The sequence below is a fragment of the Cherax quadricarinatus genome, unplaced genomic scaffold, assembly GCF_038502225.1.
Source record: "Cherax quadricarinatus isolate ZL_2023a unplaced genomic scaffold, ASM3850222v1 Contig21, whole genome shotgun sequence".
NCBI lineage: Eukaryota > Metazoa > Arthropoda > Malacostraca > Decapoda > Parastacidae > Cherax > Cherax quadricarinatus.
Genome location: NW_027195047.1, coordinates 214,447 through 226,530, shown reverse-complemented (window position 1 = coordinate 226,530; position 12,084 = coordinate 214,447). Strand labels below are relative to the sequence as shown.

The 12,084-nt window shown below is 38.2% G+C and overlaps 1 protein-coding gene across 1 annotated transcript in view; it reads right to left on the bottom strand.

The window, feature by feature from the left end:
• Nucleotides 1–12,084, bottom strand: part of LOC128704279 (location of vulva defective 1-like) — a 357,309-nt gene that overhangs the window by 146,280 nt on the left and 198,945 nt on the right. Inside the window, exon 2 of the mRNA XM_070079801.1 lies at nt 7,029–7,189. Within this exon, the coding sequence (XP_069935902.1) occupies nt 7,029–7,189 (161 nt within the window). The remainder of the gene's footprint in view (nt 1–7,028; nt 7,190–12,084) is intronic.

The window sequence follows — 12,084 nt, the reverse complement described above, 5'->3', positions numbered from 1 at the left end:
TGTGGAGGCTGTGACAAGATTTATGTAGGTGAAACAGCAAGAAACCTCGACACCCGCCTCAATGAACACATTTACGCATGTAGGAACGATAACTTGAACAACGCCTGTGTACAACACCGAAATTCCACCAATCATCTCATGAAATTCAGGGACGCCCAATTAGTGATCAAAGAAACTAATTTCCGCAGACACAAGTGCCTCGAATCAGCACTGATCGCTGTTTCGAATACAATTAAACAAAACAACGGCAGCTTCACCATCTCTGAAGTCTTAGCAAGAATCCTCCTGAAAACAGTAAACCCTGCCATCACATAGTCTCTCCTGTTATACTACACAAAGTACATTACAGAGAGTGAACACTGAAACAGGCTGCCTCTACCCAGTTTATATTTGTCCAACCTATTTTTAAATTACCCAAGTAATAGCTTTTATATCCTTTCACTCATGTATTGCTCTACCATATTGTATTACTACTACTACTACAACTTTTGTCACTACTACTACTACCACTAGTAAACATCGAAATGGTACCTCACTAGTATTGCACCTCTCTCTGAGCCTTTATATACCCTCTGTGTCCATATACTGTTTGTATCGGGTTGACAAAGCTCCTGGAGAGCGAAACGTTGCCACAATAAAATGTCACATTAGTTGCACTTGTGTCCTTTTACTTTACATATTGTCGGTAATTCTACCAACATTATTACATTCTGCAGCGTTCTTCCATTCCTATATTCTTATGTGGGATAGCGATGAAGAAGTTTCTTGGCAAGTGGTTCAGCAATGTTATAGAAGCCATTGTTCTGGTTGAAGTTGTTGGATATAGAGATAAGCGATGATTCCAGAATTCTTCGGTATTGAGTGTTGTCTTCTGTGGCGATAAGTCTTGAGTTTCTGTATTATATTAAATGGTTGTGTGAATTACGGTGTTGTACACAGGCATTTCTTGTATCGTCAGACCTGCTTGCGTATTGGTGTTCTGAAATACGTGTTTGAAGGTCTCTTGATGTTTCGCCCACGTATAATTTGCTGCGGTCATTACAAGGGATTATGTATACCCCTGCAGAGGATGGAAGCTTGTCCTGTCTATTACTGGTAATGCCCTTGATGGTCGTGGTTGTGGAGGTAGATACTTGGATACTTGGAGGTAGATACCTCATTCCAAGTATCTACATCCACAACCACGAATTTTCGAGAGTTGTATCAGTAATGGAAGAATGTATACGAGCAGGATCTTTGATGTTTATGGTAGGCTTTTGAATAAAATTTAAATGGTTATAAAATAGAGTTAGAGATGTATTTTTGGATTTTTTTTAATGCTGGAAATAAACGCTTTGGGATCAAAATATTTTCAATTATTCTTACATTTTTCTTTTATATATATATATATATATATATATATATATATATATATATATATATATATATATATATATATATATATATATATATATATATATATATATATATATAAAGAATAGTGAAATTCCAAGTGCTTTCGTGACCTCTCACATTATCAAGGAAATCACCTGTTTACTGTGATCTTATTGCATATATTTAAGAAGTTAAAACTGGTTATTTTCTCATTAGTTAGCGAGTTAGTAATTAACTGTTTTGTGTTATTTATAAACATGAGTATAGGTTAGGATGTGTGAGGAATTATAAATGTATAGGAGATCACTGTTTTGCGTCAGTGAAGGTATCACATCACTGAGGGATGTCGTGGCTCACCTCGTGTTGGATTTGACCATTTTTCTCGGCCTGGGATTGTGAGATGAGGGTATTTTTGCATCCTAAAGAATGGTAAGAAGCTTTTATACAATTGGGAAAGAGTTGGGAGCATTCCTGAAGCTGCAGGTTATGACTGTAGTGAAGTAAGGCAATTGGGGATTTAGTCTTACCTTGAATGTCAATAAATTTTAAATATGGGTGCAGATTTCAAGTGTGATTATCAGCTATGATATTTGCATATATCTAGTTTTAAATATTAAATTATAGGATTATAATTAAAAAACTGTTGGAGTGGACTTTCATTCTTCATTATATTACTTTGATTTGATGTATATTCATTCTGTTCACAATTAACATTTCGATTCAATCATTTATTGACAGTGACATTATATTTGCTGTTGAAAGCGGTTATTAATCTTTATTGGTTTTACTTACTAAATCAATCATACAATATCATATGTTTATTTCTTGGAGGCAGCTTTCATTCCATAGCTTGTCTCTCAGTAATATTAGTGACATTCTTTGAATAATTATTTGAACAACAGTGGCGGCATCATGGGGCTAATTATTCCACATTTTTTTGCAAATCATCCTCATTTAATATAGCCGTGGAGAAACTACCACTGGAAGATTTATTTATGATCTCAATATTTTAGAATCTACTTGGTGTAATCATCCAGTACAATGAAAGCGTTGCAAGTGGCAGATATTCTGCAGAAATAGCGTTAGCAATGATGTAGTGGTATCTCTCTGCTTCTATGTAGGTGGGACTGATGTAGTAGTAGTATACAGCCAGACCTTCGTTCAGAGCAGTGGCAGCCATGTTCACGTCGGTAAAGGTGACCTTGAGCATAGACGATGCATTCGCGATTTTGGTAATGCTGTCAACAGTAGCCCAAGTATTTTGAGTTTCAATAGATGACTTGAGTTCGGCGATTGTTTGAGAAGTCAGAACCTTGTCCAGTTTTTTCAGGAATACTGATTTTCTTGCCTTGAGGGCAGCAGAGGATGCAACAGTAAATCCTTGAGCAGCAAGAGCAGTGGTGGCTTCTGTAGTGAGTAACTTCTCTGCTTCAGCATCATCGTGACATACAACAATGAGTGCTTCTTTGAGTGTCAGAATAGCGTTGAATTTAACATGCAATGCTCCCTGCACAACAGTTGCAAGAGCAAGCTTCGTTGAATCATCAACGGTACCACTGTTTGGCTTGATCTTTACACGATTTGCGTAGCTCATCGTGCAAGTAAAGGTTCCCCTCCCCAACGGGGATCGTAGGGAGACTGAGTAAGTAAGGAGAGCTGCTATGACCTGCCGAGGCGAGAGTCAAGAGCAGAATCTGTGTTGTGTCGATCTCAATGCTAAAGTGAAAAAAAATGTTGAGGAAGGAGTAGTAGGTAAAGCTGGGGTGGCAGGGGTAAATGAAAATGGGGAGTCTTTAATTGAGCTGTGTGTAGAAAGAGGTTTGGTAATAAGTAATACATACTTTTACGAAAAAGAGGATAAATAAGTACTATACAAGGTATGATACAGCACGTAATGAAAGTAGTTTGTTAGATTATGTGTTGGTGGATAAAAGGTTGATGGGTAGGCTCCAGAATGTACACGTTTATGGAGGGGCAACTGATATATCGGATCGTTATTTAGTTGTAGCTACAATTAGAGTTAGAGGTAAATGGGACAAAGAAAAAATGGTAACAGCAAGTAAGAGAGAGAGATGAAAGTGTATAAATTAACAGAGGAGGATGTTAGGGTGAGATATAAGCAACTATTAGCAGAAAGGTGGGCTGATGCAAGTATGAGTAGTGGGGAGGGGGTTGAAGAAAGTTGGAATAGTTTTAAAAATGCAGTATTAGAATGTGGGGCAGAAGTTTGTGGCTATAGGAGTGTGGGGGCAGGAAGACACAGGAGTGATTGGTGGAATGATGAAGTAAAGGGTGTGATAAAAGAGAAAAAGATAGCTTATGAGAGGTTTTACAAAGCAGAAGTGTTATAAGAAGAGCAGAGTACATGGAGAGTAAAAGAAAGGTGAAGAGAGTGGTGAAAGAGTGCAAATGGAGAGCAGATGATAGAGTGGGAGAGGCACTCAAGAAATTTTGATGAAAATAAGAAAAAATTTGGAGTGAGATAAACAAGTTAAAAAAGCCTAGGGAACAAATGGATTTGTCAGTTAAAAACAGAGTAGGAAAGTTAGAAGATGGGGAGCTGGAGGTATTGGGTAGATGGCGGGAATATTTTGAGGAACTTTTAAATGTCAATGAAGAAAGGAAGGCAGTAATTTCATGCACTGGTCAGGGAGGTATAACATCTTTTAGGAGTGAAGAAGAGCAGGATGTGAGTGTGTGGGAGGTGCGTGAGGCATTACGTAGAATGAAAGGGGATAAAGGAGCTTGAACTGACGGGATCATGACAGAAATGTTAAAAGCAGGGGGGGATATAGTGTTGGAATGGTTGGTATTTTTGTTTAGTAAATGTATAAAAGAGGGAAGGTACCTAGGGATTGGCAGAGAACATATAAAGTTCCTTTATATAAAGGGAAGGGGGACAAAAGAAATTGTAAAAATTATAGGGGAATAAGTTTACTGAGTATACCAGGAAAAGTGTACGGTAGGGTTATTATTGAAAGAATAAGAGGTAAGACAGAGAGTATGATTGCAGATGAGCAAGGAGGCTTTAGAGTTGGTAGGGGATGTGTAGATCATATGTTCACATTGAAGCATATATGTGAACAGTATTTAGATAAAAATAGGGACGTTTTCATTGCATTTTTTGATTTAGAAAAAGGCATATGATAGAGTGGATAGGGGAGCAATGTGGCAGATGCTACAAGTATATAGAATAGGTAGTAAGTTACTAAATGTTGTAAAGAGTTTTTATGAGGATAGTGAGGCTCATGTTAGGGTGTGTAGAAGAGAGGGAGACTACTTCCCGGTAAAAGTAGGTCTTAGACAGGGATGTGTAATGTCACCATGGGTTTTTAATATATTTATAGATGGGGGTTGTAAAAAAAGTTAATGCTAGGGTGTTCAGGAGAGGGGTGGGATCAAAGTATGGGGAATCAAATACAAAATGTGAGTTGGCACAGTTGCTTTTTGTTTGCAAGGGCGTTAAAGGAATGTAAAGAGGAACTTAGCATACCTTTGGCTAATCTTTTTAACATATCACTACAAACTGGCATAGTGCCTGATAAGTGGAAAATGGCAAATGTAATACCTATTTACAAGGCAGGTGACAGGTCCTTGGCTTCGAACTATAGACCAATAAGCCTTACCTACAGAGTGGGAAAATTTATGGAATCAATAATTGCCGAAGCAATTCGTAGACATCTTGATAGGCACAGATTGATTAATGAATCTCAACATGGTTTTACAAAGGGGCGTTCCTGTCTTAGGAATTTACTAACTTTTTTCACTAAGGTGTTTGAGGAGGTAGATCATGGTAATGAATATGATATTGTGTATATGGACTTCAGTAAGGCTTTCGATAGAGTTCCGCACCAGAGGCTATTGAGGAAACTTAAGGCACACAGAATAGGAGGAGAAATTTTTTCCTGGGTAGAGGCATGCCTGACAAATAAGCAGCAGAGAGTTTGCATAAATGAAGAGAAATCAGAATGGGGGCACGTCACAAGCGGTGTTCCTCAGGGGTCAGTGTTGGGCCCATTGTTGTTCACAATTTACATAAACGATATAGATGAGGGAATAAATAGCGAAATAAGCAAATTTGATGATGACACCAAAATAGGCAGTCCAATTCATTCAAATGAGGACACTAGAGCACTCCAGGATGATTTGAATAGACTGATGCAATGGTCGGAGAAGTGGCAGATGCAGTTTAATATTGACAAATGCAAAGTTCTAAATGTTGGACAGGTAAATAACCATGCCACATATAAACTAAATAATGTAGATCTTAATAATACTGATTGTGAGAAGGATTTAGGAGTTCTGGTTAGCAGTAATCTAAAACCAAGACAACAGTGTATTAGTGCTCGCAATAAAGCTAACAGAATTCTTGGCTTCATATCTAGATGTTTAAATAATAGAAGTCCTCAGGTTGTTCTTCAACTCTATATATCCTTGGTTAGGCCTCATTTAGACTATGCTGCTCAGTTCTGGTCACCGTATTACAGAATGGATATAAATGCTCTGGAAAACGTACAGAGGAGGATGACAAAGATGATCCCATGTATCAGAAATCTTCCCTATGAGGATAGACTGACGGCCCTGAATCTGCACTCTCTCGAAAGGCGTAGAATTAGGGGGGATATGATCGAGGTGTATAAATGGAAAACAGGAATAAATACAAGGGATGTAAATAGCGTGCTGAAAATTTCCAGCTGAGACAGGACTCGCAGCAATGGTTTCAAGTTGGAAAAATTCAGATTCAGGAAGGATATAGGAAAGCACTGGTATGGTAATAGTGTTGTGGATGAGTGGAACAAACTCCCGAGTACAGTTATTCAGGCTAAAACGTTGTGTAGTTTTAAAAATAGGTCAGATAAATACATGAGTGGGTGTGGATGGGTGTGAGCTGGACTTGACTAGCTTGTGCTACTGGGTCTGGTGCCGTGCTCCTTCCTTGAGTAGAGGTGACCAGACTGGGTGGGTCATTGGGCTTATCTGGGGGGAGGGTTATTGGGCTAATCCGCGGGGGACACATGGACCTGCTCTGCATGGGTCAGTAGACCTGTTGCAGTGTTCCTTCTTTCTTATGTTTATATATATATATATATATATATATTTATATATATATATATATATATATATATATATATATATATATATATATATATATATATATATATAGATGCATAGATAGATATATGCAAGCAATCACCGACGGGCCGTCTCAACTATACAGGACAAGCATGTGGAAATATTTAGCTCAAGTACTTTCACACTTCTCAGTGCGTCATCAGGAGCTGAGTAATGTTGCAAGGGACCAACCAAAGCAGGGGAAGAGGTCTCAGAGTAGCGTAGGTGTCACCGTCCACGGTTACCCTTAGTCTGAGTTAGTGATCGGTGCGAAGCCCACCCTACTTCCCATATGTGGTACGAGGGTTTCTGAGATGTTAAGTATGAAATTATAATATATAATGCAACAAGCATCTTCTATTACGCTTACATAAGGAAAACACACTTACATGCATAATAGCAAATATTTGATACACATTCAATTCCTTTCCAAAATCGACCTTGTTCCTCTGTAATTCTGCTCTCCGTTTTTTTCACAAATATCATAACATTTCTGACATACATTTTACCTGGTATACATAAATATTCATAGGTATACTGACCATGCCATCCCCCAGAGGAGAGGAGAGTCTACAAGGCAGAGCAGCTGTGGCTCCGGACTGCGCGGTGATCTCTGTGTGGTTAGACTGCAGGAATATTCCATTCTTGCCCATTACGTTGCCACCGTGACCCATCAGACTGTTGTGGGAGTTCCCGTGTGGACCTGAGGATATAGAGGTGCACCTCTTAACAAGATGAAGTGTAAAGACTCCATAAGAAATGAAAATAAAAAAATATTCAACAATTATTAAACTACAAAAAAGTACGCATTTAAATTATAGTTTTAGTTCCACATTTAACACAATCACTTCCCCGTCAGCTTAACAATAGTGGTTTTATATAAAATATGAAACAACTGCCGTAGATCACCAAGTATTGTCGACGCTATTTTAGCCGCCGTGGCTGTGCCCGAGCGTGCGAGAGGCAGTTAATACATCCACCCTGATAACTGTCAGTGTAAAGCAGCAGCTTGTTAGAATTGTGGAGCAGCGCGTTCCTGAGAGATATGCTGAGCAACGGCTGTAAGCAGAAATGGCACAAATGTTGCCATAAAACGAATAACTGTGAATATGTTAGGTACAAACTCCGACGTATAAGAAACATTGACATATAAGCCACACCCGTTAATGTATGAGGCATACCCGTTGATGTATAATATACATGTTGACACATAACGTTGACATGTATGGTACATACGTTGATATGTCACAAACGTTGACATACAAGGCTCAGACGTTGACATACAAGGCACAAACGTCGACATACAGGGCACAAACGTTGACATACAGGGCACAAACGTTGACATACAGGGTACAAACGTTGACATACAGGGCACAAACGTTGACATACAACACGTTGACATACAACAAACGGACATACAACACGTCATACAGACATACATACAGGGCACAAACGTTGACATACAACAAACGTTGACTACAGTTGACATACAAGGCACAAACGTTGACATACAAGGCTCAGTTGATATACAGTTAACATACAGGGTACAAACGTTGACATACAAGGCTCAAACGTTGACATACAAGGCTCAAACGTTGACATACAAGGCACAAACGTTGACATACAAGGCACAAACGTTGACATACAGGACACAAACGTTGACATACAGGACACAAACGTTGACATACAGGACACATACGTTGACATACAGGACACAAACGTTGACATACAGGACACATACGTTGACATACAAGGCACAAACGTTGACATACAAGGCTCAAACGTTGACATACAAGGCACAAAAGTTGACATATAAAATAAGAACAATGACATGTAAACTATAAACATTGCCACTTCCGAGAAAAGTTGCCATACTATGGTATAAATGTTGCCATGTCAATGAGGCTGGTGCGAACGTTGCCATGAAGCGACGTTGGCACTATCGTTGCCATGCAAGCGAAATTGCCAATAACGTTGCCGTGAAAGTAAGACTGGTAAAATAAATTGACATATATGGCGCTGAAATTGTATGAGGAACTGTAATTAACGATGCCATATAATATTTCATTATTGTATATGGCATAAATGTAATCATAAGAGACTCTCAATAACGTTTCCATATATGGCACTAACATTATCATCAGAGACTCATTAACACTGTCATATCAGGCACCAATGTTATACGTAACACAGTCGTTACAGAGGCTGGCACTAGAGTTACCACTGGATCACCATTGTTATATGTAACACAGTCGTTACAGAGGCTGGCACTAGAGTTACCACTGGATCACCATTGTTATACGTAACACAGTCGTTACAGAGGCTGGCACTAGAGTTACCACTGAATCACCATTGTTATATGTAACACATTCGTTACAGAGGCTGGCACTAGAGTTACCACTGGATCACCAATGTTATACGTAACACAGTCGTTACAGAGGCTGGTACTAGAGTTACCACTGGATCACCAATGTTATACGTAACACAGTCGTTACAGAGGCTGGCACTAGAGTTACCACTGGATCACCATTGTTATATGCAACACAGTCGTTACAGAGGCTGGCACTAGAGTTACCACTGGATCACCAATGTTATACGTAACACAGTCGTTACAGAGGCTGGCACTAGAGTTACCACTGGATCACCATTGTTATATGTAACACAGTCGTTACAGAGGCTGGCACTAGAGTTACCACTGGATCACCATTGTTATATGTAACACAGTCGTTACAGAGGCTGGCACTAGAGTTACCACTAGATCTTAAATACTGACAACTATCTTCTGGTGCTTTAGACGCGTCGGTTTAATAATCTAGAAACACTTTTGTCATATTGTAAATTTTCCAAACCTGACAGTGGCAGTATATTGTCTTGCTATAACCTATAGAAATGAGCCTTGAGAAAGTCTTGAAAATTAGCCAAGATATATGCTTTCCAAAATGAGACTTGTAATATATTTTGGAAAATTAGGCTTGTAATATATTTTGGAAAATTAGGCTTGTAATATATTTTTGAAAATTAGGCTTGTAATATATTTTTGAAAATTAATCTTGTAATATATTTTGGAAAATTAACTTGTAATATAGCCTTTTATATTTTGGAAAATTAGCCTTGTAATATATTTGAAAATTAGGTAAAATTAAAATCTTGTAATATATTTTGGAAAATTAACCTTGTAATATATTTTTAGAAATTAGCCTTGTAATATATTTTGGAAAATCAGCCTTGTAATATATTACTGAAAATTAGCCTTGTAATATATTACTGAAAATTAGCCTTGTAATATATTTTGGAAAATTATCCTTGCTATACTTAAAAGGTCAAAGAATTTTTGAAAATAAGCGTTGCCATATAATTTCAAAATAAATCTGGCCTTGTAAGATTAAAAATAAGCATAGCCTTGTACTTTTGAAAGTGACTCTTGATTTGAAGTTTTAAAACTGAATTTCATTTTGAAGTTTTGAAAGTTAGCATTGTCCACGTGTTTTGATACGAGTCTTACCAAAATACTATTGAAAATGAGCTCTGTCTGGTGCATCTGAAAATGAGCTCTGTCTGGTGCATCTGAAAATGAGCTCTGTCTGGTGCATCTGAAAATGAGCTCTGTCTGGTGCATCTGAAAATGAGCTCTGTCTGGTGCATCTGAAAATGAGCTCTGTCTGGTGCATCTGAAAATGAGCTCTGTCTGGTGCATCTGAAAATGAACTCTGTCTGGTGCATCTGAAAATGATCTCTGTCTGGTGCATCTGAAAATGAACTACGCCATATTCTTCGGAAACTGAGAGTTGCCAGGTACTTTTGAAATTGAGCATTGTAATATACTTTTGACGATGAGCTATACTATATAATTTGCTAAGTACTGGAATACAATCTGGAAACAGCCAGATAAATTATAGGAAGGCGACATATATTTGAGAGGCAGAGTGTTATCTCTTGTCGTTAATTTGTAGCTACCTTAAAACATATAAACTGTTTTTGGGTTGTTATGGCATAAAAACACACATATAAAACAACATTCAGAATACTTTATAACCTGAATTATACATCAGAATAAACTCAGTTTACATACCACTGTGTATATACACCAATAGAATTACAGCAATGTGTATATACACTCTGAGATTTACACATCTATATGATCGACACCATGCCTAACCCTTCTAGGGTAGGGTAGGTGCCTGAGCCCGAGCCTTTAGCTCATAAGACTGTCATTCCCATTAGCCCCCTTGGGGCGGGGATGGCAGACCAGAGAGGCCTAGCTTGTGGCTAGGCCTGGGGACAGTTGGTCCCAAAGATGAGGAGGTACTTGTGCCTCCTCCCATGGGAGACTTAGGTCTCAGACATTCCCTAAAGAGGGAGCCAAGGCCGGGCCACCACTTGGAAAAGGCCCGGGCCGGGAGAATACCGGCTAATCTTTAACTAACTAACTAACACATCTATACATCATCGACACCATGCCTAACCTTCTAGGGTAGGGTAGATGCCTGAGTCCGAGCCTTTAGCTCACAAGACTGTCATTCCCATTTGCCCCCTTGGGGCGGGGATGACAGACCAGAGAGGCCTAGCTTGTGGCTAGGCCTGGGGACAATTGGTCCCAAAGATGAGGAGGTACTTGTGCCTCCTCCCATGGGAGACTTAGGTCTCAGACACTCCCTAACGAGGGAGCCAAGGCCGGGCCACCACTTGGAAAAGGCCCGGGCCGGGAGAATACCGGCGAATCTTTAATAATAATAATAACAACACATCTATATATACCCTCGGTTCCTATCTTGTACACTACTGCAAACAACGCTAGGACGGGCGACAGGGAACATCATGCAGCAGAGATATTATATAGTAAATATTCTCGTAGCTAGCTAGATAAGCTTGCACGATAAGGTATTAGTACATTTATATTATTAATTTCTTATGAAGCGTAAAGCCCGTGTAGGGTGACATAGTGCGTGAGCAACGGCAAGTAATCAAGAGATGTTTTTCATTAACCATTATAGTTATAAACTGTGCCTCGACTTTACTGTGTACATGCTTGCACATTTCATATAGCACACACACACACACACACACACACACACACACACACACACACACACACACACACACACACACACATATATATATATATATATATATATATATATATATATATATATATATATATATATATATATATATATATATATATAATGTCGTGCCGAATATGTAAAACTGGTCAATTAGCAAGAACTCATTTAAAATTAAGTCCTTTCTCAAATTTTCTCTTACACGTTTAAAGATATATTTTTTCATTAATGTTAACATAAAAAATTTTAATTTTGCTCCAAAAGAATCTTAGAAAACTTACCTAACCTTATTACAACAAGAACAATTTATTTTAGCCTAACCCAACTAAATATATTTTAGAATTGTTTACAATAATTTAATACTAAACAAACAATGATATATTTTTTTTCGTTAGGTTCAGAATGATTTTGGCGAAATTATTGCATACATAAATTTTCACTTGTCCTATATGGCAAGATGAGCGTTGCTATTTAAGCCAAGATCTGCCTATTCGGCACGACGTATATATATATATATATATATATATATATATATATA